Here is a 26210-nt window from a genome sequence, read left to right as displayed (position 1 = left end):
CAAAAAAAGGCCAAGATCAATCTACTAGCTTCATCATGAATAATAGAGCCAACACCTCAATCCAATTTATGAAAGCCCTTATGCGAAGGAGTCTAAGATTGTTCACAAAACAAGGCATTAAAAATAGACTAATTAAAGGAATATGAACTCTTCCTTGTCGAGAAAGATATGCAGAAAATTTTTCAAATGCTTTTAACGATTATCTAATCACATGATCCGAGTCAAAGTTCACTATTTCAAAATGAAATCGTTTCTAGGTCTCCATATATATCATAATAAGAAGAAGCTAAAGAAAATCTGTTATTTGTCAACTGAAACAGGATAAACTCTTCTGAACTGAAAGATACTCTTAGCATGGGATTCATTTCTTGGGGAAGAAGAATCTTTGCACGCACAAATTAGGAAAATACAAACTTTTAAATCTTTTTGTGAAAGGAACACAAATTCATGAGCAATTTCCATAAGAAACTAGGATCTGAACACTGGCACCATCGAAGAACATGCTCTTGTAAGCCTGCAAGAGTACTTAGACATTGTAGAAAAACTAGGGTTTCTAGTGAAACTCAGCTCTTACAAAACTGTGTTCCATACTTCCACTTAATGATTGCTTCTCTGTTGTATATGCTATTATGCACGCTCCCATTGGTTCCACGCTTCCACAAATTACTTACCTTATCCACAAACAACCCAACAAGCATGGAAGGATAGCAAATCCAGGTAAATCCAGGTACTTCTTCTGCCGAGCACACACATTTTATATGTAAAGAACGAAATAACCCTCTCTAGAAACAACATTAGTCTTCTCTAAGCTTCTAACTAATACCCAGCTGTTACAGAGAAAGAAAATGGCTGCCCCAGCCTTACAAGCGCATTTCGCCTCATTATCCTTCAAACACCGTGAAACCTCTGCAGCTCAACAACCGAATTATCCAAAACCCATTTCGTTTCCCTCCTTGAAGAAATCAATCTCACTTTCTCGAGCCACAAATCCGTCGGAATCGGCACCTTCGACGTCCTTGCCTGAAAAGCCCGAAATCGAGCTTGAATTCATAGGAGTAAGATTGCACTGCTGATACCAATACTCTCAGTCGTTGCTTTCTAGTTCCTGAAGCTTCAGAAGAAAAAAATCTTCCATTAATTTTCTGTCTCTCTTCTTTTGTTTAAATTTGGGTAGCCAAAACCGGAGCCTGATGGGTCTTATTCAGTTGAGAGAGCTTCGGCGATCAGCGGAGAGAAGTTGCTGAGGAACATTATGCTGGATAACAAGATGGAGCTCTACGCTACTTACGTAAGTAAAATGAAGCACATATACCCGTTTGAGTTTTGACAATAGTGACTAAGAAGTAAGAACACCTCTCTAACTAAGAATGGGTTGTTTGAATTTGCTTATTTCTTCATTGATGACTGCTATCACGTTGAACGTTCATACAAAGGAAGAAAAATCCTCTGTTTTAGGAAAATAGGTTTAATTTTATGAAACTAGTCACCCTATAGACTGCATTTTCAATGTTCTAAAATGTTTTCCAAACATTAACAGGGAAAAGTGATGAACTGTGGAGGTGGTGGAAGCTGCGGAACATGCATTGTGGAGGTCTGATTTTAAATGTTACTTTTCATTTACTTATTGCTTGAAATTAGTTGAGTTCTTTCTTAATGTCAACCATGTGAGAAATTGTTCAATCTTCAGAAAATAGGGAGCTTTTTTGGTATTTGATTCCAGAAAGGCTAAGAGTCAACTCAATTTATACCACTTAAGATATCTATCCTGTAACACAGATAACAGCCACTTGTAGCCAAGTGGGTGTAATACAAAAAAGGCCAGACTTAAATCTTCTTGATGGAGGAAACTAAGTAGGTTCTCCATTAACTAAATGGAAAATGAAAGTTGTCTGGTGAAAGCCATGCATTGTTTAATTTATTTAACTTAATTGCTCAAAAAAATTCTTTCTCTTTTGGGTAGAAATAGCTCAACCTAGTTCTCTGGAACAAAATAGAACTAGCCCTTGATCAATAATTTATCAACCTTAGTCTGACCATGCCTATTTGGTTTCTGAATTATGTTCTATGAGTTCCCCCTTCAAAAGATAAACAGGGCTAACCACACTTTCAAACCCTGGAGCATTCTGTTTTAATGTATTTTCCCAGAACTTCAAAGGGCCTTTCACATTCTAATTTTCCTTGTGCAGGTTATTGATGGCAAGGATCTGTTGAATGAAAGGACAAACACTGAACTCCGTTACTTAAAGAAGGCACATTTCCTTACCTTAACTGCACAACAGAAGTGCAGAGTAGTTCTACATTCTTACACTCTCACTATAACAGATCCTCTACACACTGGAATATCTGGATCTCATCAACAATCAATACTTATTGTCATATCTTTATTTCCTTGTATCTAATTTTAGTTTATTTGGATTTTGTTATTGAATCTACAGAAACCCGAATCTTGGAGGCTTGCTTGTCAAACTATTGTTGGGAACAAAGAGAACTCAGGAAAGGTGTGCTATAATATTTTCTTTACTCTTTTGGTAGTGCCCTAACAATTTTTCTTTATCTCACCTTAGATGCAGTGTTGCACCATTCATGCTTATAGAAGTTTCTGGTCAATTCCTTCTTTACAGTTAGCCTACTGTAGTCTTTTCTTGTTCTTTTGACCTCCAAAAGACCTTTCTTATGAGTTGAATAATTTGGATCCACATGCTTACCATCCTCAACTCTTGTTTTGGGTGGAAGTGTTACTACATAAACGACACACCAATCCAGAAAGGTAAACCAATTTTCAGGACTGTGGAAAGGCAGTCAGAAGAGACACTCTAGAGTTGAAACTGTACAAAGTAAATCTCTCCAACAAACAGAGGACAGAAAGCCTTATAAAAATGAATAAAAAAGATATAACCAAACTAGCTAAGCTCCTTTATCAGCACAAACTGATTACTTTTTATACTTATGAAGAGTTAAATTTTGGAACCTCTTATTTTCTTAACTGTTCTAACTAGTCTATATGTAACGGGTGCAGGTTGTCATCCAGAGGTTGCCCCAGTGGAAGAAATGAAAAGAACATAGAGATTGTTTATCAATGAAGCTGCACAACAAATAATGAGGGCATAAAATGAGTCCAAGAGATGGGCCATCTTCTGGTTTTTAAAGTTTTGAGCTTAGTAGCTCCATAATTAAGATTATCACATACGTGCCTGTGCTGTATATTATGTATTACTGATATCTAAATTCACAATGCCTATTATTCTAAGCCTGGGCATCAAATTCATGAAGAGGTAGGGCTGCCCCAGGTCTAGGGTAGAAATTTATTCCCGTCATGCAATGGCAACTTGGATGGTGGCAATTTCTAGATTTTCTTCTTGCAATTCTTGTCTGTAGTTTACTTTTGCAAGGGGATTCTATGGTTGAAGCAAGCGACCCAACCACAGAATAAGCTTCCATGGGTTCTCCATTTTGAACTGACCCATTTGAATCAACCTGAATCAGAATTGGATCAGCTGATTCGAATCCAATTGTACTATCCAAGTTGGAATCCTCAAACCATGGTTCATTCCCTTCTTATGATTTTATTTGCTTTGGGGGTTGACATGGAGGGTTGAGATATGAAGGTTTGGCATTCAGCAACAATTTCCATGCAAAATTTCCTTAGTCCTTCAGTTTTTTGATTGTGGTTGATGGATGATTTTAACATTCACCACAGTTCGGTAGGCACTAGCCACTAGGCAGTGGCAGATTTGAATGGGTTATCTTACAGAGGCTTTTGCAGTCTCTGACGACAACCTTCAAGTTTCAAGCCAGTTGGAGCGTACAAAATACAGTGAGGGGTAAAAACTGCGCCATGTATTTGTAAACACACCATTAGATTGCATTGTGGACGGTGACACCATAAAAAGAGTTTTCCCAAGTTACAATTAAAAGAAGAGAAGCCACCATAAGACCTTGGGTACAGCCTTTTATGTTGAGTCCCCATTTTTGCCAGGGGAAACCAATTCTAATGTCATTGTGAGCCATGACACACCACACATTGAATCGCAATGGGTTAGAATCCTCGGCAGTGCACTTTGGAGCGGCCGTCCAGCAGCCGTGCTGAATGTGTGGCACCGGTCACCTGAATGATCGTAGCAGAAGCCGGTGCAGACGATGAGAACCAACTCGCCGGATATTCAAGCTCTAACGCCCTACTACACTCATCATGTCCAACCTTAGCTCCTTCACTGAATGCATGATCTCGTTCGGCTATGTAAAAGAATGCTCAATCTCTACAAGAAAGTCAATCATGGATGAGGTTCTGTGTAAGGTCGGTATCAAGAATCTCAACTCTTCACAGATCCATAAGATGGACTGGGAGGTCCCAGAGAACAAAATCAAGATTGCAGTGAAATCTCTATTCCTCGGAGAAAGAATGGATCTCCACTTTGCCTCCAAACATTCCATTTATCATTGGCAAGCATTTGCAGTGTATAATATGTGCTGTCTGTGTCTCCAAACAGTAGTTGAACCCACCTACTCTGCTTTTCCTTTGGTCGGCCATCTCCTTTCGTCTGTTTTTTTACCCATCCCTGTCTTGATCTTTCCTTCTCCATATTTCTCTCCATCTTTCGAACTCAAAAATAAATGGGTTTCTCTAACATTGGGTTTGCTGAGGATAGAAACAGGATCAAAGGGAGGTGTTGCCATCGTGGTCACATTCATCCACTAGAGTCTTCGTCGACAGAGGAAAGTAGAGACGAAGGCCCTAGATAATTTCAATTGAAACAGGCCTCCCCACCCTGCAAATTGAGTCCAGGGTGTGTACCGGTTTGGTTTTAGAACCGGGTTAATTGGGACTGCTATATAGAGAAATAGGTTTAATTAATCAACAGCCACGATCATCCAAATGACACGTGGCGCACATCCGGCACGGCCGCTGGATGGCAGCCCCAAAGTGCGCCAGGGAGTGCTGACATCACAAAATGCATTTTTCTCAAAACATTCAGCTGGGGCTGGGGTTGGGGGACTGAGAAGTTGATTATTAAAGAGATTTTGAATGATAAGAGAAAAAGACTAGTCAAACATCAAGACAAGTAGAGCACCTTAATTCCTTACAACTTGAACCAAAACAATACATTGGATCGTGGTCAGACATTATCTTACAGAAGGGGGAATTGTCTTGTGCTGCTTTGCTCCTCCATAGATTCAGGCACTTCATACAGGCACCCGTCTACTCCTGTACCTATCAAAGAACTGCAGAGAAAACATAATGGAATTTCAGTTTGAATATCGTACAGGATGATGAATATTGAATTAGAATAGGAATGTCAGTCCATCGTCACAATGCATGCTGGGGAAAAAATGCAGAAAAAAAAAAAAAAAAAGAAAAATCTTAGTTAACACAACCCCAGACCCAGAAAAATAAAAGACCAAGGCCATTTTGTAACATTTCATATGTCATTTCTATCCTACCATCTCCACTCATTCAGATCTTGCCACATAAGTTGATGGTCCAGGATTCATTCAAAGGATATTTATTTCACTCAACTCATGCAACGTGAAACTATCACATGCAGCAAGCTAGTTGACCAAACCAATGAAGGCGTGCAATGGGACATCATACAGGAGGTGCAGGGGAGTTATTTCAAGGGGAGAAGAGAGGTTGACACTGGACTAAGCTTAAAGTATAACAGCAGTGTGCCTTTTCCCATAAACATACAAACAGACAGAAGAATAATCAATGAAGCCTCAGCAACAACACCCAACATAGAATTCATTTTGTTAACACTTCCAAATTGTGGCAGCCCCTACCGAAGTCACAAATGGTTGTTGGAATAACCAACCAAGGATTGGTATCTTTTGAAGGAAAACTGCCAACGTAGGCCAGAAACCACTGCAGAACAAACCATGACAGCAACCAAATTAGATATGAACGGGTTACAAAACCAAGCAAAGGATACAAGAAGGGGAGCAGAGACCTGAAGAGTACAATGAACCCATATGCTTCAAACATCATGCCTAATATCGGCCACCCAACAAGGACAAAGAAGAAGCCAGAACCAAATGAAATTGTACCCTGCCCAACGTGAAATAGAATACAATGTAAGCAAAAACAGAGGAAAGATAAATTGAGCAAGAGACAGCAAAGGTATTGCACCTTGTAGTTCTGTCGCTTCATGAAGAACTGCATGGTGGACTTCAGTCCAATAGTTAACATCAACCCTGATAAGAAGAGTATCTGATCAAGTATCAAACACAAATAAACCAAAGTTAAGCAAGCACCACATAAAAAAATAACCAGGATTACAAAACAGGCATCATGAACTTTATAGTGAAAAAATAAAAAGGCAAGTGACTAGCACTTGAAAGACTTACATTACCCATGGCAAGAAAACCCTTGTCGAAAAAGAAGATAATTCCCAGAAGTGAGAAAAATATGCCAAACCCTGTCAATCCTAGTCCAATCTCTGTTTCATTTGAAGAACATGAGAAAATTATTCAGTAAAAAAAATTATTCAGTAAAAAGGAACAAAACATAGATGAACAAAGATTTGGAAAACCACTGCATGTCTAATGCACAGTATATATATGTATACGATATATTTGAAGGTAATAAGGTATTCCTGAAAAATAGAAGGTACACTGTTATGGAAGCACAGATCACAAAACTCTCCACCTTTAATAGTTAGGAGTAGTAGAAGTTGCTTTCTAAATACTTTTTCAGGCTACAAACCATATATGGAAGAACTAACATCTTTCCGACCACATGAATAAAGCAGTCTGCAGTTTTTATACTCACAATTGTTTTTCCATTACTATTTCAAAATGATGAGTAACTTCTTTAATTTAAAAATAACTACCATCATTAATAACATGCTAACATACTTGAAATGGCTCAAATTATCCATCACTAGTACACAAAACACAGGTAGGCTTCACACTAGTTATCAGACTTAAATGATCATATTAGACTTAGCTGATGGTAATCAATGCTTTTCGTGATTATTAGCTCATGGATGAAGTCACAATCTTAATAACTGACTCAATTCTGTCCGATGCAATGGTCGGCCAAATCCACAGAGAATTTGCTAGCTAAAGATGCTGTCAATACATTGGGACTGTTACATAGGGAGATCCACATATAAAAGATTAGAACTTAGTTTATTTCAGTCTGAGAATTTGTTCAGTTGGGGTTGGTGCTCATGTAGGTACAATCCTTTTTAATAGAAGTTTCTATTTTGTACCAACAATGAATATATGAAGAACCAAAGACTTAGTTCAACCCCATCTTCTTCGATTGAAGCACTTCAGATCTCTTTCTCAAACATTAATACCAATCTTCATTCATAGTACTCTAATGAAATTCTCACTTCATGTAGGAATGGTGTCAGGGCTATTAGCCATCCTTTTGTTCACCACCTTCTAAGCCAATTGAGTCTCTTCGTCTTTATAAATTTTATATTTCAGTTGCTATTCAGGCTAAGTAATTATCTACAAGTACAAAAATATCCTTTGCATGGTTTTATTTAACAACAGAATTAGAAGCTGAAGAATGTCACATTAGAAAACACTTCAAAAGCACTGATACTGAAGTTCCTACAAGCTGATACATTTCAAACTACCAACCATGTGACAGAGAAGCATCATATTTTCTTCCATGATTTTCTTTTCAATCCTTTTACATTCTACTATTTTCTACTTTTCTGTGTCTATTCATGAAATAGACATCACATAACAGTAGAAAGTTGATCCATGAAGCAAGATATATGTGGTAACAATTGGAAGTCGATCCATAAAGTAGAGATTACATAACAATAGTAATGTACAACAAACCACATAAAACACAAAGGAACCACAGCAACAACAGGGACTAGGGAGGACAAATAATGGCATAAATAGTCACTCATTTACTTATGCTTTGGACAGTCTTCCTCTCATCTCTAACCCCAATACAAATCACCATCCTCCCACATTGTCACCTCCCTGTTTTTTCAACATGAGCACTGAAACACCTCATTCCTTTCCTAACAATTGAATCTTCACCCATATTATCCAATTAATAACATTTCTTCAAATTGGTGCATCAAAGATTAGTATGCCTTTGCTTCCACTATTGTGCAACGGAAACCAACTCTACCCTCAAGTTTCTCAATTCAGATTCACAGGTTATTTCTTTTAATATTCATCCACATCCGCTCAGCCAATAAGACAAAGACCAACCACACATGAAAACATTCTGGTTGAGTTCTAATCTAATGCCAAGGTGATGCAGGACAACTAAGTTGAACCAGAAATTGAAGTTAAGACAACGATAAAAGTAAAATGATGCAGACCCAGAAGGCAAGTTTTTGAGGAAGAAGAAATCTGATCTACGTAATGAGACAGTGCCAGATTTTTTGGGAGCACGAAGGACATTATGTAAGTCATTATGATAAAACTTTTGCATCTTATTCTATATGCAGCAATTATGTGCCTTCCAAGAAGTCGACTAAATTCATTTGAGGTGTGCCAAAAGATCAAGAAAATTTCCCGGAGGTTTTTTCCTTCCCCCCAATCCCCAGCAAAAGAAAAATAAAAAAATAAAAAAAGTTGGTGTTGGTCGTTTCTTAGTTTCATTACAGCTCTAGATAGGGTACTTAATAGTTAATATGTTAGTCCCCGTTTCATATAATGAAGAAATTTATACTTGTTTGATTGTATGTGCTCCCATGACTTTGGTGAAAATCAATAGCACTCGTCCACATGACGAGAGGGATTCCCTAAACAACCCATCTGAGATGACCATGAATAAAACCCAAAAACTTCAAAACATAAGCTCTACAAGATTTAAACCCACAAAAACATTATTGCAGGATGCATGTTGTCATGTTTACTTTCTCACTCAGTTCAATTACGTAGTTACTTTGTGATCATTAGACATCTGAACAGAAGCAAAAGCGATTGAATGTATGAGGTCAATCAGTGGTCACCATGGAAAATTCAGCATTGAATGGAATTTGAAAGTAGAGACGGCGTCAGCACTTACTTTTCCGGTCGTTCATCTCGAATGAAACCATCTTGTCGACCTGAACACGAAACCTGGAAAAAACCTGTACACTACAAGCCTCCCCTCCTACAGAAGAAATGAAACGGATTAAGTCGATTATTTTTTGAAATGTATTAAGTAATACAGTTCATATTGTCTAGGTTTTAAGAAACGATACAAAAGGGTAAACGTTTTTCTTTAGCTAATACAATACAATATACAATTCTAGGGTTCCAATAGCAAAAACATGAAGTTTAGAGAAGATGTTGGAATCTGAAAAGCAATACTCGATCAGGAAGCGTCAATTAGTCAGAAGAATCTGCAATGCCGACAAGAAACAATTTGCAATAGAACCAATCAACTAAACAGAAGTAAACTACGAAGAACTCAAAACACCCTCGCATTATTTCAATGAGAGAGAGAAAGATGGAGACTACAGGGAAAAGAGTATCTGTTACCTGTCAATGATTCAGATCCGAATCGGGTAACTCGGTGGATCGATACAGACAAATGGCAGCAAAAGATGCGAGGATGTCGAAACTCAATAATTTGATTGATTCAGTTATATTTCGGTTTTTCCGTTCGATAAAACTCAATAAGTTTCATATTCTTCAAATTTTGGATCAGGTTTATATCCCAACAAAAAAATATTTGGATCAGATTGGTTTGGTTTTATTTGATTATTATATTTTCTCCTCATCAGTCATGAGTCATCATTATGTTAGGCAAATAACTATAATACTTCAACTAAAGTAAGAACTAATGAAATTACTTTAAACTCATACAATTAAAAATAATATTTAGATTAAAGGGTATTTAAGTCATTTTAACACAACGATTAAATGGTCTCCAGTGTTCTCAACGTCCTCACTTCAGCCTCAGCACCAAGCACTTACATGGGACCAATTATCGACCCGACCCACTCGATTGGGTGGCGGAGATGAAAGACAAATAAGTGTTTGGGATACCATGCATATTGCATAGTCGAGGAGAATGGATTGTGGAAGACGAAGATGGAGGAAATCACATGCTTCGCTACTTTGAACATGTTACACTATTTTGCATCTCAACTTCCAACATGTTTGCAGCACCAACAAGGTTCTTTAGCGTTACTCCAAAATCTGACTTGTAACCCAACTGATTCGCTCAAAGATTAAACCTAGTTCTTGGTTCTTAGAAAAAAGAGAAAGTGAGTGTGGGCCACCTCTGGGGATGGAAAGTCACCTCTAATGATTAAGTCAAATTCTGACAAACACAGATCCTCATAGAGAAAGGCAAATGCTTCTAGAAGACGAAGAAATAATGTCTTATTGGGTAGTTGTTAGAAAGTAATGAACCATAGTTAATGTTCTTTTTTTAATCTTACCTCCTTGTGTAGAGTTGTTCATGTATGTATATATCATGCTCGTATACCTCTGAGGTATTGAAAATATATCGTAGCCATTGGATTCCGAGATTCTAGAAGTAGGGTGGCGATGGCTTGAGAAGCATAGCTTGATCAACAAGCCAAACTCCAATCTTCCCCAAGAAGCTTCAATACATCTGTAATCCAACTAAATATGGTGATCAGATAGTCTCTAATATAGATGTGACAACAAGTCCAATCTTCAGCAGACAAATCTTCAGCAGACAAAACGATAGGGTGCAATACTTGAGTAAGTCGTATGCGAATGAAAAGCTTCATGGCTATCAATGAGCATTTAATGAATCTCAATGCATTCAATGTAAAAATTAATGCATCAATTGACGTTGGAGAAATACGCAAAGAGTTCACTGGCAACGTTACTTTATCTAAGAAGTAGCTTGTCGGGTGCTCGTTGAGAGGTCAGCCGAGAAGCCTCTAGTGACAGTTGGCTATCACCAGGAGGCACTCTTCCCATAAGCTTTTCTGCTGAAAAGTGCTTCCATGAAAAGTGTCTTATATAGTTAACGAACCTGGATTTAATAAACCAGGAGCGAACCAAGGTATTGGTTTGGTTAGTTCTCTTGGCCCTGGATGTTCAAGCCAGACATTCATAACATTTGGATATGCCGATACGCTTAAAAGCATTGAATGGTGGGTGAGGGGTGGGGAGTGGGGACAAGCTACGTGTGATAGATGAAAATCTTATCTCCTGCAAGTCTGCAACTAATCGGAATCGGATTGACCCGATACGTCGGTTGGTTTGTAAGATGGAGATGGCAATTATACTTTGTGGTCCCATTAAAATCCTAGATCAAATCATACATATGTAACAAAATGACTTGTTGAACAAGAAAGATTAATCCAGTGTGACACGTCAGTTTAAAACTCCAGCCCGATTTGAAGATTTTATCATTAGGGCGTAGCAAGTGGCTAGCTGCTCGTTGATACTGTCCAATGAAAAAGCAGAATAGAGAATATAAGTATATTTATTTATATCAATGGGTACATAATTATTTATCCCAAAATATGTAAATTATGCTTTTTGCCTGCTTATGACGTAAACCATCTTTCATCATGCTTCACATCAGCAGTGCTGCAGCTACGCTATGGCATTGTTCATCTCCTATTTTATCCGCGTTACGAGTTTTTATATATCCATACATACTCAATGAACAGCTTAATTAGGGAGAGAGAGAGTGTCTGAGAGTGTGGCGGGTGTGAGTGATTCCAGTACTGTTCATCATGAAGCGGTTCACAAAGATGACAACCGGAGGCCGGTGCCGCCAGCTCAGATATCATATCATGACCAGACAGCCCGGAAAAGTGCACCCAAGAGAGGAGATGTCAAGAAGAACATGGTCGCTGTTATTGGAAAATTTGTAACTTCCTCCTGTTCCCATCCCACCCATCCTATGTAGCCTGCATGTATAACCTTTCTTCTTCTTCTTCTTCTTCTTCTTCTTCTTCTCCCTCTCTCTGTGTCTCTTTCTGTGTATGTATATGATAAATGATATGGGTCTCACCGTTTGGTTCAACTATAAATATATACTTTTCCAAGTTAGTTTTCTAGTGATTACTTGTTTGAAGATACATGGATCGAAGTTCTATTTTCTGCAGTCTTTGAAACCCAAGGTAGAATCATCAGACCAACACTTGATATGTCATCCTTGCTCGAGTACTGAAGGATGACTGACATGTCCATTAGCCACAAATAATTTGAACCCAATACCATAACTTGGTAGCTCATGGTTCCCCAATTTTGTGGGAGTGGTTCTAAGATTCTTTATTGCACCCCCAAAAAAAAAATCTTTAGATTTCTTGCATACGTTCAAAGGACAATGATTCATCCAATCGTTTCTACAAAAGCAAGAGAGATTTAGGTTTGATAATGCAACAAACATGAAGATTACAATTGGCCAAGAGAACCTCTGTTGCATACTTGCATAATTGTTTAGGGCGGCTACTCCACCATCCCTTCTCTCACCAGCTCTTCTAACCCTTTTCGTAGTCTCCCCGCAGCAGCTCTACAGTCGGTTTCCATAAGCCCTCCAAAGGATATTCGGATATAGCCTGGGCCTCCACTTGCACTTCCAGGAATTACAACCACCCCATGCTTCTGTGCCAGCCACTGTACAACTTTAAAGTCATCACAACATTTCTCTGGAAGTTTAGCCCAAAGGTAGATTGCACCTTCCCCACCCTTTACTGCATCCACTCCAAGGGGTGTCAGTGCTTCCAAGATGAGTTCTCTGTTCTTAATGAGGTCCTTCACTTGATCTTTCACCCAGTCAGGTCCAACTTCTAGGGAGTGCAGGGCAAGCTTTTGTGAGATTATAGTTGCACAGATGGGGATGGTGTCTTGAACCTTGAGGAGCAGAGATTCAATACCTTCCACTTCTGATGGATACGCTATCTGCACACGTGTACAACAATATAATAAGAAAGCAGCCCAGCCAACCAAGTTTTTTATGTCTGTCTAATCTATCATCTGAAACAGCAATGATCAATTTACAAAATAATCAAAAGGTGAGAACCATGAAACAGAAAAGGCACAACAGTTTGAATAACAATTCATTAGCAGAAGATAATGTACAGTCAAGGATATAAAGATAACACAGATATCTGAATCCTAATGGTCAAAGAACATTCCAGCCAATGAATTTAGCAAATGCCTCATGGACGGTAGCTCAGTAATCAACTGCATAATACCAGTCCTTTAAATGAAGATAGAAGGTCTAAAAGATCTCCAGAGCCCAAACACTACCTTAGCAAAATTCTCTCTATCGAAAATAAAGCTCAAATTCACTCGTATAATAATATTTCTATTTTAAATCATACATAAGCCATTAAGAAGCTAGAGTCCTACTTACATATCCAACACGCCACCCCATCATGCCATAAGCTTTTGAGAAGGAAAACACATTGACTATGTGATTACCTTCCACACAAGAATGCTTCAACCCATCGTACATAAAATACCTGCTGACATAGTCATTAGAATTGCAAAGACTGGCTAACTAAAAAGAAAGCATTGCAGAATAAATATTGAAGTTGCAAAGAATCTCAGACTTTTAAGCAAGTTGATTAAGGTGTTAATACTTCAACACTTCTAATTATTGGTGTTGAGCCATAGGTCAGTCAATTCCATTTCAGCATAGCAACTTAGGAGAGACCAACAGATAATGCAAAAATAAATTAAATATGTTACATGTCACTATTTGCAGAATAGAAGGAAATCCCTTCTAGGTTCTTGACCCAAACTTCAATTAACACATCCGTGAAAGAGCTCATTTTCTGATGAGGACCTACAATTCAATCACGCCATCCTTCAAATATGGGAAATTACTATGTATAACAAAATGAAATGAATATTTACATTGGATTTGGCTGACAGAATCAATGATCTACATACAGATATCACAGTCAGTAAATTTATGTTTTGAAGTATTGATTTCAACCTGTAGTATCTCTTAGTTTTATGAAGAACAAAACTTAACATCCATGGAACTAAAGAAATTACAAGTTTCATTGAAGCAAGCGAGATTTCAGACTAGGATACAGAAGAAAGATGTCATCTCGTATAATTTTGTTTAGAAGGCCAAATTTCAGTAAGAAGAAACCATGCTGTTCTAATCAAAACACCTCCAAGGCAAGAAATTAAGAAGTATACCATTGCATACCACATCACCAAAAGCATTAAGAATCAACTCAAAAGTCAATTGAAAATGACTAGTGGAAAAGAAAACAATTCCTTAAATGCAAGTATTTCTTACTCATATGTATTATCTACAATGAGCCAAGAGCCAGCACTTTCACAAATATCTGAAATTCTCTATTAACAAACAAAATGCAAATAAAACATGAGTTAGAACTAAAAAAAAAATTTAAAAATATACAGGCCAGAAAGTTGTACTTTTTACTCCTCAGAGATAGAGAGACACCTTGAGAAGAGGCTCAGGAATGTAGGTCCCAGATGGATTGCCCGGATTTACGACTGTAACAACCTTTGGCACTGGTTTGGTTTCTGATAGAATCTTCTCTAACCAGTCTGTAGAAACCACAATGCATTTAATATGAAAGGACCATAAAACCCCAATGCGAGTGGGATATACTCATATGCTCATATATATGTTTCAGGATATAATAATGTCACATGCACATAGACAAAAATGTGTAAATATATCCAACTGAAAGGATTCTTGCTGGCTCGAAAGCTTACACTAGGCAGCTTAGTTTCAGGACCAAAAAATTGATCATGTCTACCAAGCTCCAGCAAATAACCCCCAACCACCACCACCCCCCACCCCAACCCCCCTCCCCCCCAAAAAAAAATAAAAAGGAGAGAGAAGGAAAGAAAGAAAAAAGAAGGGATTTCTAACTTGAATGGGTGCGGTGCAAAGGGAAGTGTCAATCAATGGACATAAAACTGACAACCAAACAGGGCCAGTGAAGCTTTTCTTAACCAATCAGACAACCCACTGTTGCATATGAAAATCTCTGTTGACCAAATCATTACTCTCCAAGTGAACAAGTCAGCCTTCAACTGATCCCAGCCACGACTTATGATTGCAAAGCGAAAGAACATGACACTGAAGGGAAAAAGATTCTCATGCAAGCTCCAAATATAGTCTACACAAGATGACCAGAATTCATCTAATTATGCTGCTTCAAATTTGGAAATTCCCAAGGAGACCCATCAAGTGATTGGTCCTGATATAATGTACATGACAGATTGGTCCAGAATTTGTGCCTATGGACTGACATTTAATGATCTACAGAAAATAAAATTTATATCAAATGGTAACGACATTACTATTGGAAAAGCCTCTGTTTTAAAACAAGGGTAAGACTGCATAAGCTAGCCCCTTCAGACTTGCTGTGGCAGGAGCTTCATGCACTGGCATGCTCTTTTTACTAAGGAATTTCTTAACCTGACATAATTGTACAGTATATTCAAAAGGGGAACTCAACAGAATTACCGTATCAAACTGATGTACATGATACAGAATATGTTGCTGTCCATTTTATATGGAAAAGTAGCAGGGAATAGCGAGGAGGAGCAGATTACACATCTGCATGCTTACCAAGATCATAAGTAAACCCCAAAACAGAATTCAAGTCAGCAGTAGGATCAAAGTCAACCTAATTCTGAGTCTCTGACTAAGGTTAACAAACCAATAGAACATAGAAATTCCAAGAGACTGCAGAATTGTAGCAGTTCAATCGAAGCCACAAGGCAAAGAACCACCGGAATTTTAAATTAAACTGATTTGCAAAACCTATCTTTAAGATAAGAGGTTATGATCCCCTTAAAATTCAGGTCGAGCATCACTGAGGCAGCACTTGAACACCTCCAAAGATCTGCTCGATCTGAATGTCAGATTCCTTTTAAGGAGAGTCTCATTTCTGCTAGGAAGGGAAAAAGCACAGGTGTACAACATTGGTTTCTCTGATATAAATAAAAAACTTATCAAACTACTACAAATACAGTTGAGTATTTAACTCAAACCAGAGATTCATTCGCAGGATACAAATAAGACTTGACAAAAAAGGTAAAACACCAACTCTCTTGCAAGAAAACAGAGTACAATCAAGGAGTAAGTAACCAATGGCTCCCACTAATCCCAAGGACTTCCAACCTTCACTGAACAGCAGCACCATTGAAGGAGACAGAATTCTATATTCATCAAATTGTGGGGGAGACTTGTAAAAAGTTGTGCAGAGGCATTGAAAGCCAACAGAGGACTTTCCAATGTGGGGGAGTCCTTTTACAAGTTGAACTATAAATTAAGTTCTAATAGAATAACTTAAAAAGGGCAACTAAATAACCAACCAACAACTACCCCACAGTTTGGTTGGTGGACCCATTAACTAAAACAGACTACCAAGGCCTGTTTGAAAAAGAATATGAAAATGCCTCGTTAGGCTTATTTGCTTCCAATGCTCCTAAGGCCTTTTTGCCTCTTACAGGAGTATGTTTTAAAGCCTTCAGCATTAAAAAAACTCCATAAGCGTCTTTCAGACTGTAACGGAAGGACAAGAAAGATGAGTGAGTTTCATTTAGATCTTTACAGATGCATCCAATCTTAGGGCAGACAATGGATGAACATCATGTTGAAAATCAACATGTCTTTGCTACTAATATAAGCCCTGCATTAAGTAAGGAACAGCAGATAAAGCATCTCACCAGCATCTGGATAAAGTGTCTTTGGATTACCAGGGCCCACCAGAATGTTGGTGACGCCAGTCATCTGAAAGGCCATGTAGGCATTGAAGTAGTATGGTGCAAACATCACAACAGAATCCCCAGCATCACATAGTGTAAGGACAAGATTGACAAATGCCTGTGAAGAAGAGAAATAAGAATTTGGTAAAACTTGACAAGAATATACATTTTTTTAGTCACATTAAACAAAAATAATAATCCTTTCTTCATAAATAGAGGGAACTGATGAAACATAATGGCATTTTTATAATTGATAAATATGGAATGATAAGCATTATGAATACACTTTCAACACTATCTAGCAAGAAATCAACTTTAACATGTGAAGAAAAAAATATCTTGATCCATAAATTTGTTCTCTGAATTAAAGAAAAAAAATGCAATCCGTGAAAATATGAACTTCGAAACAGATATGCAAGAAGACAGAGTTTCAGGTGGCCTTAGTGCAGAAGTAATAATATTAGGAAAGAAGGTAGTTTGGTTAATGAAACAGAAAGTGTTCAAGAAACTACTTCTTCCTTATCAGAATGCATGGCTGTATTAAAGCAATTTAAAACAGAACATGAATAGCAATGAGCAGAATCCAGATCATCTGAAACTTCAACTAAAAGTAGCAAAGTTAAATACATTCAATAACATAGCCTTTTTCTTCTTATGACTCTGTCGGAGAAACAACCCAATAATTGACCATCCCAGAGACCTCCTCTTTATACCAAACCCACCATTATCCTATCTATGACCCCAACCAAAAGTTTCCTGGTTCAAGAAGAGAGTTTGTCCAAGGAACCACACTGCTACACCTGGTGCACACATGAATCCACTTTCCCCCTAGCGACTTCTCCTAAGGATAACTCCCTTATATATATGTTCTATTTCAGATTTTACCAAATTCCAACTTTATCTTAATACTTATCCAGAAAAGAAATCTTTTCCTTCTGCTCTGTTTAGCCCCTTTTTACCAACACTATTTCTTAAGTGTTGTTTAACAATTTCCATATGACTGGATTCTTGAAGAACCAACCCTACTCTTTGTAAGGAGTTGCAAGCATAACGGTACATATTAGCAAAATCAATTGAAGTTGTAAACATTAAAGAATAATTTAATAAATGCTGCACAAAAATCAGAGTCAGTTGAAGAGGAAAAATTAACCAGAAAATTATGATAGAAAAAAATGTCTTGGATACCTGGTTTGCACCTGCAGTAACCATGACCGAGGATTTGTGCAATTTATTCTCTTGACGCAACTGCAACATCAGTGAGAGAGGAAGATAAAGACGAACATGAGACATGAGAGAAAACAAAGCTAGAGATTGTGTTTGGAATGACACGTGATCCTATGATGAGATTATTGACAAAAGACAAAGGCATGAATCTCATAATATAATCACATGCAGGTACAGAGGAATCTAAAGGTTAGGGTTAGAGATTCGGGAGACAAGGGTTGGAGACTGGTGGAGGCAAACAACCCACGTTCTAACCAACCAATAACTCACAAGAGTTATAAAAACATGGCTGGAAAAAAATGTAGATCCAAAGTTTGATATGGTGGTTTTAAAACTCTCAAGACATTGTAATCTGTAAGAAAAGTTACTACTGAAATAGAATATTAACATGAGTAACCATTAGTAGTCTACAAAACCCAACACAATTCTTGGTAGATCTTGTCATATTTCTCACTCAATAAACTTTTTGGGTTCCAGCTCCAATACTTGGACCTGTGAAATGTAGATATCCCATAAGAAAAGAAAATCAGAATAAAAATACCTTTTTGACCAATGCCTCCCTGAGCTCCGGAAGGCCCTCATCAGCACCATAACGACTGCTTGAAGGCTCCAAAACAAGTTTTTCAACCTTTTCCAAAGCCTGCTTTGGCGGTTTCCAATAAACTACACCCTACATAATGATACAATATTGTAAAATAGGTCCAAGAAACTGTATGATCAACATATTTTTTTGGTAGAAACCCTATGATCAACATCATTGCAATATAAAGTAACAATCAGGCATCTAACTAATAATAACACAAACAAACCTGTCAAACAGTTCAGGTAAGACATCCTTAAACGTATGTTGCACGACACTTTCTGAGTTTGGTAAAGTTTCTAATTTTGTTGTGTTAGAAGTCCAAACTACATAAATGCTGATAGCAAGATAAACACCATTATAGTATCCAATATGGCGTTGGCAAGTATGTAGGGTTTACAATTCTTTACTAACAAATTTCAAGCCTTAGATCTCCCAGAGTGTACAATGAAAATTTCGAACTAGTATGGCAAAAATTACTTTTGAAGATGTGAATCAGACTTGTTGCCAATCCAAAAATGGTCCATCATTTAGTGTAATGGAATGATGAGCACAAGGCAAACATATAGCTTTCATATCTGTTTCAAGTCTAATTGTCTAAACCTAACATTTGGAGATATTGATCAAGGTTGTCATCTAACGTTAAAAAAAGTTAGTAAGAACAGGTCCCACTTCGGAAAGATACTTTGAGTGGGTTTGTAGTCGGCTGTGATGCTCAACGGTTTTTGTGCAACCCCTGAAGTGGCAGACCCAAGATTCGGTCCCCTTCATTCTTCCAGCCCAAGGTTTTATCCATGCACCAACCAAATGCTCAAACATGGCTTCCTAAGTTCCCCTTTTTATCAAAGATGAGTTACTTATGCTTCCATACATTCCATTAGATTTGACATTTTCGTGCTAACCTTAACTAGTTCCGTCGTGCATCAGTTTATTAATGGAACTCCATAAGACACTAAAGCATCAACAGGAAAATATTAAAATCTGATACCAGCAATGTAGCAGTGACTACGATTCTCTAGCATCAGTGATTCATAAAAGAACAGGAGGGTTGACTATTCAAATTGAGCTTTTGTCCCCATCCAACGGTTTTGTCTGTGACTATACTCTATGCACGGCATCAAAGAACCTTCTGCCATTAGTAAATGAATGAAAATAAAAGTTCAAAGAAAACTAATGAGCTTGGGCTGCAAATGCTCCCACTCAGTTATTAAGACTTCAGTAAGAGTAGTTCTGAACCGTTTAATTATTAACCATATATTTATTTTCTTTCCCTTTCTTTTCTGGACCATTTGTTTAAACCACATTTTCTCATTTTCTTTTCCCTCGTCCAGTGGCATAAACCAAACTACCACCCTGTCACTAAAACAATTATTACAAGATATGAATCGAAGAAAACAAACCTGAGCCAAGGACATCGCATCTTTGACACCCCTAAGTAATTTTTGTATCTGCAGATCAAAATTTATCATTATTAATATCAAAAAACACAAGATAAGAAATGAACCAACAAACCCGATTTAAAATTTGTTATGGATAATCCAGATTCTATAATTTGATACTCAAATAGAAAAGGATAAGGATAGAACTTGTTATAACTCTTAGTTGAACTTGAACCTATCAAATAGAAAAGGCTCTACCCTTTCTTAGATTATCGAGTTTATAAGGACCAAAACAAAATCTACAAAATCACAAGTTTCCAATGCGCAGCAAACCCCTAATCAATTAATACCTGAACCATAACAGGCTCATCCGTCTCCAGAGATCTTGTTGCGAGCTTCAGCTTCGCGACCGTGCCCATCCTAATCCTCACCTCTTCTGGTGTCGACTGCTCCTACCAAACAATCTTTTACTTTTACCACAAGTGGACTCCCAATGAAAGGTTTAAGTAAGATGTTGCTTGGACTGCGTGACCAACCTAAAAGGAAACTCGCTTGTCAGAGTTACACACGTGTCGGGGTATCCATCAAAGAGACAAACTCCATCACGCTCTCTCAAGGTCAGGTCCGCAATTTCCTCTCACTTGCTTGTCTCACTTGAATTCTCATCTTTCAGTCGCTCGTAATTGACTCCAGTGGAAAGAAACGATAAAATCACAAATCAGAGAAACGGTAAAATAGTTGAACTAAATTGAAACATGAATGAACCTAGAAATCTACGAAGAAGCTCGCTGAAGATTCTATAATAAACCGTTCATGCACTATGGTCTGTAAATGCAGAGTTGCAATTCGATCTCCAAAAAGAGGCATCGGTGAGGGAAGATTTAAGAAATTTACAGAGAAAAACCAGATTGATTGAAGTTAGGAGAGTAAGTCAAACCAGTGGTCAAGACTCCAAGAATCGAAAAATGGGATTGCCGGAGGACCGCATGCAAGGTAGCGGGAAATTGCGGAGATTCTGTAAAAGCTCACGGGAGATTCTTCCACAGAGTCGAGCCTCACCGAACTTTCTTCTTTTAGTAGGGCCCACCGGCCCAGCGACATCGACCCGGCTTATCCGAGTCCGGATCGTCTTCCCCACGTTCACGCGACAGCTGTTTAGTGTTAATCAATAATTTGAAGGAGCCCCACAGGATTTGGGTGTATTGAATTTATTTTAAATAAACATTTTATTATTTTTATTAATAGGTCCCACATAATTTATGGTTATAACGTGTTTGTGTTCTTCAACACTCAATCATAAGAGATGATCTACACTCGCTTATCCATAACTATTATCGATGACAAATACAAGTAAAGAGAGTGTATTCTTTTTAATGAATTTTCAAAAGTTTGCTTTATTTAGTTCAGTAAGATAAGAGAATTAGCATAAATTTTTCTTAAACTAAGGAACATGTTTATTGATATGTCAACAACCAAAGAAGGAGGAGGACGTGTGTTGTGGTAATGGGAAAGCCACGCTAGAGGGACAGTCCAAGGACACTATGGTAGAAGAGGAGAATACTCTAGAAGCACCACGCTGTTCGGAGAGAGTAATACAAGCACCAGAGTATTTGAAAGAATATATCAAATGAGCAGCAACGTGCCAAGTGTCATGATTTGAAGGGAACACTTGTGATGATTTAATAAATTTCCATTCTTAGATGTAAAACAATTTGTGTATGAGTTATATAAATTACAAGAAGGCAACCCTAATGAGACAACAAGTATTAATTCCTCATTATTCATAAGCTTCTTTCTCTATTTATCTTCTATCTTCTTTCAGATTTCTCAGGATAACTACAGCAACGTGGATGTGTGATGTGGGATTCAAGTGGCCACTTCATCAAGGCAAAGGCAATTGTTTGTTGTCAAAATAGAGTTGTTCAATTGGTAAGATCAACAACTCTTAGTGTAGAAAATATGGATTTGACTCTTGATGGCCAAGTAGTGGTCTTGTGGAAGAAACTAAGGAGTAAAGACTTAAAATTAAAGGATGTAAATTCATTTTGAATTTGACATTTTCCATGACTTCATTTTTATTTTTTTTTATTAATCGAAAAGATGAATAAATTAGATTTCTGTTTTATTTTTTATTTTTTACCTCTTTTCTAAAAAATCAGTAAAAAAAAAAGGAAAAATTACTTGATTAGCTAGTTTTTTAAGTTTTCATTTACAAAAGTAACCAGTCAAAGTTTCATTTAACAAAACTAGCTAAAATTGAATTTGGGTTTACAAAACTAGCGAAAATAGTGATTTTTATCCATTTGGACATTTTTACCTATAAAATTAATCAATACCAATATGGGGTGAAAATATCCAAAGAGAATGAAAAATTAGTAATTTTCTTCTTTTTAACAAAAAAATGATTTTTCCTTTTTAATGTTGTTAGTTTTAGGGGTTAAAAATGTCAAAGGATTGAAAAATTACTATTTTGGCTATTTTTATAAACTCAAACTTAGTCTTAACTAATCTTGTTAAGTGAAACGTTAAGTGGTTATTTTTGTAAATAAAAACCTAAAAGTGACTAATCATGTAATTTTTCCAAAAAATATTTCGGATAAATGTATGAAAACGTTCGGTAATCAATAGGTAAAATATATTTTTTATTAATAATACGTTTGGTATATATTTCTATTAAAAAAAAAAATTTGTCAACATAAATAAAGAAGGAAGATAATGAGGATTTTATAAAATAAAAAAATTTTAAAATTTTGTTTTTTTAACCTCACTCGTAATTATCACAGTCACATATATTTTAAGAATCACCACAAGAGAAAAATGAAAGCTATTTTCATCGAAAAACTAAAAACAGGTTGAGACCCAATTTTGACTTTTGAATTTTTAAAACCTTTTTTAAAATAAGCCATATAAATCATATCAAACATGACTATTTCTATTTACTTGGGGAAAAATCAAAAGTGAAAATCACGCCAAACTCTACCTTAAACTCTTTTGATTTTTTTGTTGTTTTCAAATCAAATTAATCAATCATGACTATTGAAGCTTCACAGGCATAGAGGAGAGCCATAAAAATGTGTAAGGATGAAATTTCAAATCTATAACTTTCAAAACTTATTATCCCTACGAGGCTGCCACCACTATACTATAAGAACGGACGGTCACAAACTCTTTTCATCACATGAGTTCCAAATATCTATAGAATAGGACAATGGTGGTGGGAGCCACAATGGGTGTAGATCTTTTATTTTTCAAATGCGTTGTTGAAGATTTGTTGTACACCTTTATAGTAGAGGAAATGCTCATTATAGTTTTTTTTTTTTTTGTCAATAATGCTCATTATAGTTGAGTGTAGAATATTACTGAGAATTGATTTTGATTTCAAAATGAAACAAGCATCATTATATCAATGTATGACATGAAAAATTATTTTGATTTGTTATAATTAAAGTTCAATGTGGTTGACACGCAACGCAAAAGTCTTCAATGGTGCTAGCCTACTGCCTAAGGAGGTCATTGCCAAAGCAACCCGAATGGCGGATGAATTTTTGAAAAGTAACAAGAGGGTGGAAGTTGTCAGAAGTATGGAACAACATGGGGCAACACTTCCCCAATGGACTCCCCCACCACTTGGCTTTTCTAAAATAAACACAGATGCAGCCTTCAGCAAATCTTCAGGTAAAGCTGGTATTAGTTTTATCATTAGAAATGATGGTGGTCAACATTTACTTGCCAAATCGATTCCCTCCTCTTTTATTGACATTCTTGATGGAGAAGCACTAGCGATGCATGAAGCACTTAAAGAAGCAAAAGATAGGGGATTTCTTAATGTGGCAGTTGAAGCCGATAGCGAGGAACTGATTTCACTATTGAGAGATACTACCAAGACTGGTCCTCTATCTACACAACCACTGATTTCTGATGTTCTCTTTTTGGCATCTCATTTTGTGAGTTGTAGTTTTACTTATATTCCTAAGATGACCAATGGTGGGCCGATAAACTAGCAAATGTGGCTTTGTCGATTCCGAGCTCGACATCATGGCCTAATACCACTTCGTGGCTGGATGACTCTGTGAACATCCCCACGTGTTTGTCTCGGTTCCTTAAATGAAAGAGTTTCATACCAAAATATATATGAATCTTGGCGATCTTCTCTATCTAATGAATGGAAAGTCCAATTTATGTATCGGATTTCACTCGCCCCATGGTTGGGAATTAATGATTGGCTCTGTCTTACTTTAAATGAAAATACAAGCCAAATATCATAATTTCAATATATGATCCACAAAAAACCAAAGTGAAAAATAACATACCGTAACAGTCCTTATGGATAAAGCTAGGTACTTTATGATCCGCCATACCTAATTCTATTGATTTTTAGTTCCATGAGGTCCAAAGTCAAGATATGCATGAGTGCATCCATCTTTACAAGTAAGGACGCTCCAAAGTTAGTTTTCCATTTCCCCCCTTTCCGTTTGTTTGATGAAGTACGCTCCAATTCAGTGTTGACAATAAGTCACATTAGAGGGGAGGCTTTTTATACTTTAGATTAATTACTAATATGATATTATCTTTATAAAATTACTGCTGTCCACATTTCTAAATGGGTTAATAGATTGTTACGGTATTTAATGTCTGTTTTATCATTCTAGAATTAAAAAAAATCAAAAGATAATAGTATCTTCATTAAAAAATAATAATAATAATAATAAAATACCAATTTTCCCCTTTAGTATTGTCATTTTGAATTCTAAAAAGTCGAACTTCCCCTCACTATAGCTCAATACCATAGCATAATTACTAAAGGGACCTTGATTTTTATGGTGGAGCAGAGGAAGACATATTTTTTTCTTTTTCTTGATAGAGATAATAGAAAAAAGCTTTTTTTATTTATTTATTTATTAAGAGAAGAAGGTGGTTTAACACTTTAGGTTTAGAGTTATTTTTTTCTCCCAGTTACTAAAGATATTAATATAATTTAATACAAAGTTTAAATAATTAATATAAAACATCATGGTTATTGTATGATTTTTTTAATAAATCAAAGATGCCACATGGTCGACTAATGGATCTTAATGCCAGTGTGCTTCAGTAATTACAATAAAAGTTTGAAGTTTCATTAGTAATTTCAAAAAAATATATAATGTAGTAGTCATACTATATTATAGGTGACAACATTAATTATCTATTTATCCATGTACAAAAGTATCCTCACAAGGACATAGTAACCTCGATTATATTTTTCTTCTTTTTTGGTAAAAAAAAAAACATTTATTGTTTGAAGTGTGCTTCCTGTGCATTGGCTGGTATTCATCCGATGAACCATTCCCACCAATCATGAGAGTAAATGGTCATTCCTTATTTAACACCAAAAAATTATGGTGACTTGAGCATTCTTGATATGCATTTGATAAAAGCACGAAAAATATAATCAGACAGGCGGTTTTTACTTGTTAGGGTAGAAATTCATATTATTTTCACATTTTTTTACCACACATTATAAGGAGACATTTTTGAAAAGTTCAAGTTAGAACTTCTACTTTAACAAATAGATAGGAACCTTACTTGACAAAATTGGGGTAAAAAGTGAAGTTAAAAATGTTAAGGATTTTGGACATGCTTATAGCATATTGGCTGATGTCTCCTATATAAAAACAATAACACAAACTTATATTTTATGTTCAAGCCTATGTCCTTTAACACCTTATTCTTTTTCCTCTCCCATCCCAAATTTTAAATGATATGATATACTTGTAACGTTTAATAAATGGGTGTGAAATGTTATTTGACAAGCAGGCAACCACTTATCTGTTACCATTCATGGCTAAAGGAAAAAATTAATTCACTTGTTGTAACTTCTCATTTCATCTAAAATTCATCAAAACATAGTTTGACTAGTTACACAACCTTTGTCGAAAAATATTTGTCCATATGAGTAGAGATGTAATCGGATCAAATTCCGCTTGAATATAGTAATATTCAGATACGAATCTAACTATTAAACGTTTTATCTTAATTCGAATCTGGTATCTATCGAATAATATGTATAGTAATAACCGATTTCGGCCAATGCAGAGCTGTTCTAGGTTTGACTATGCTAAGGCATATTAATATTCCTATCCCTAGGCTTAATAAACCCCCTTTGTACAAAAAATAAAGGTCGTAGGTTCGACTATGATGAGGCATATTAATATTCCTATCGTACAAAAAAAAAAAAAACCGTTTTCGAATTTGTTTAGGCTCTTTTTGGTATCAATTCTCATTATCTATTATGCCTATTTAAAATAAATAAGCACAAGAATTCATTATTGGTCAAGAATGAAAAATGGTTTGGTGAATTTTATTGAAAATAAATTATGAAATGGAAAATAAGTTTGGTGTCAAGATAAAAAATTATTAAAAATGAT

General features: G+C 36.5%; 4 protein-coding genes across 10 annotated transcripts; 2 read left to right on the top strand and 2 right to left on the bottom strand.

Moving 5' to 3' along the window:
• LOC149025031 (photosynthetic NDH subunit of subcomplex B 3, chloroplastic-like) lies at nucleotides 1–3829 on the top strand. 2 transcript variants are annotated; one of them, XM_089145229.1, is made up of 7 exons: nucleotides 1–717; nucleotides 837–1055; nucleotides 1175–1288; nucleotides 1538–1591; nucleotides 2187–2249; nucleotides 2436–2498; nucleotides 3017–3829. In XM_089145229.1, the coding sequence occupies exons 2-7, from the start codon at nucleotides 846–848 to the stop codon at nucleotides 3050–3052; spliced, it is 540 nt and encodes a 179-aa protein (XP_089001355.1). In that variant the 5' UTR covers nucleotides 1–717; nucleotides 837–845; the 3' UTR covers nucleotides 3053–3829. The 2 variants fall into 2 exon arrangements, with proteins under 2 accessions (XP_089001355.1, XP_089001354.1); XM_089145228.1 differs by having other exon boundaries at nucleotides 1–727.
• An 84-nt stretch (nucleotides 3830–3913) lies between these two features.
• Nucleotides 3914–9619, bottom strand: LOC149025030 (vesicle transport protein GOT1-like). Of its 3 annotated transcripts, XM_089145232.1 has the most exons (8): nucleotides 9451–9619; nucleotides 9280–9311; nucleotides 8993–9079; nucleotides 6343–6434; nucleotides 6125–6205; nucleotides 5946–6043; nucleotides 5779–5860; nucleotides 3914–5220 (listed from the first exon to the last, which is right to left on the bottom strand). In XM_089145232.1, exons 3-8 carry the CDS (start codon nucleotides 9021–9023, stop codon nucleotides 5182–5184), a joined length of 423 nt encoding a protein of 140 aa, XP_089001358.1. In that variant the 5' UTR covers nucleotides 9024–9079; nucleotides 9280–9311; nucleotides 9451–9619; the 3' UTR covers nucleotides 3914–5181. The 3 variants fall into 3 exon arrangements, with proteins under 3 accessions (XP_089001358.1, XP_089001357.1, XP_089001356.1); XM_089145231.1 differs by lacking the exon at nucleotides 9280–9311; XM_089145230.1 differs by lacking the exon at nucleotides 9451–9619 and having other exon boundaries at nucleotides 9280–9429.
• A 2514-nt stretch (nucleotides 9620–12133) lies between these two features.
• On the bottom strand, nucleotides 12134–20848 carry LOC149025029 (Pyridoxal phosphate (PLP)-dependent transferases superfamily protein). Of its 4 annotated transcripts, none has more exons than XM_089145224.1 (10): nucleotides 20343–20848; nucleotides 20157–20258; nucleotides 19828–19875; nucleotides 18389–18517; nucleotides 17809–17868; nucleotides 16585–16741; nucleotides 14339–14445; nucleotides 14171–14229; nucleotides 13268–13376; nucleotides 12134–12810 (listed from the first exon to the last, which is right to left on the bottom strand). In XM_089145224.1, the coding sequence occupies exons 2-10, from the start codon at nucleotides 20223–20225 to the stop codon at nucleotides 12358–12360; spliced, it is 1191 nt and encodes a 396-aa protein (XP_089001350.1). In that variant the 5' UTR covers nucleotides 20226–20258; nucleotides 20343–20848; the 3' UTR covers nucleotides 12134–12357. The 4 variants fall into 4 exon arrangements, with proteins under 4 accessions (XP_089001350.1, XP_089001351.1, XP_089001352.1 ...); XM_089145225.1 differs by having other exon boundaries at nucleotides 20157–20252; XM_089145226.1 differs by having other exon boundaries at nucleotides 20157–20482; nucleotides 20744–20842.
• A 2410-nt stretch (nucleotides 20849–23258) lies between these two features.
• LOC149025028 (uncharacterized) lies at nucleotides 23259–23807 on the top strand. Its single transcript, XM_089143551.1, has one exon. The coding sequence runs from the start codon at nucleotides 23259–23261 to the stop codon at nucleotides 23805–23807; it is 549 nt and encodes a 182-aa protein (XP_088999677.1).
• Nucleotides 23808–26210: the final 2403 nt, after the last annotated feature.

This window comes from Hakea prostrata, chromosome 2, assembly GCF_041222555.1.
Source record: "Hakea prostrata isolate BN-2017 chromosome 2, UWA_Hpros_2, whole genome shotgun sequence".
NCBI classification, from domain to species: domain Eukaryota; kingdom Viridiplantae; phylum Streptophyta; class Magnoliopsida; order Proteales; family Proteaceae; genus Hakea; species Hakea prostrata.
This window is presented reverse-complemented; position numbering and strand designations above follow the sequence as displayed.

Excerpts from the sequence above, each read along its gene's own strand:
- LOC149025029 (XM_089145224.1), bottom strand. The coding sequence starts at position 20,225 with ATGGGCACGGTCGCGAAGCTGAAGCTCGCAACAAGATCTCTGGAGACG. Across the intron at positions 19,876-20,156 it reads ATGAGCCTGTTATGGTTCAG|ATACAAAAATTACTTAGGGG; the intron begins GTATTAATTGAT and ends TTTGATCTGCAG. Across the intron at positions 12,811-13,267 it reads TGGGGTGGCGTGTTGGATAT|ATAGCGTATCCATCAGAAGT; the intron begins GTAAGTAGGACT and ends ACACGTGTGCAG.
- LOC149025028 (XM_089143551.1), top strand. The coding sequence starts at position 23,259 with ATGTGGTTGACACGCAACGCAAAAGTCTTCAATGGTGCTAGCCTACTG.
- LOC149025030 (XM_089145232.1), bottom strand. The coding sequence starts at position 9,023 with ATGGTTTCATTCGAGATGAACGACCGGAAAA. Across the intron at positions 6,044-6,124 it reads TGAAGCGACAGAACTACAAG|GGTACAATTTCATTTGGTTC; the intron begins GTGCAATACCTT and ends CACGTTGGGCAG. Across the intron at positions 5,861-5,945 it reads GGGTTCATTGTACTCTTCAG|TGGTTTCTGGCCTACGTTGG; the intron begins GTCTCTGCTCCC and ends TTTGTTCTGCAG.
- LOC149025031 (XM_089145229.1), top strand. The coding sequence starts at position 846 with ATGGCTGCCCCAGCCTTACAAGCGCATTTCGCCTCATTATCCTTCAAA. Across the intron at positions 1,056-1,174 it reads TCGAGCTTGAATTCATAGGA|CCAAAACCGGAGCCTGATGG; the intron begins GTAAGATTGCAC and ends AAATTTGGGTAG. Across the intron at positions 1,592-2,186 it reads GCGGAACATGCATTGTGGAG|GTTATTGATGGCAAGGATCT; the intron begins GTCTGATTTTAA and ends TTCCTTGTGCAG.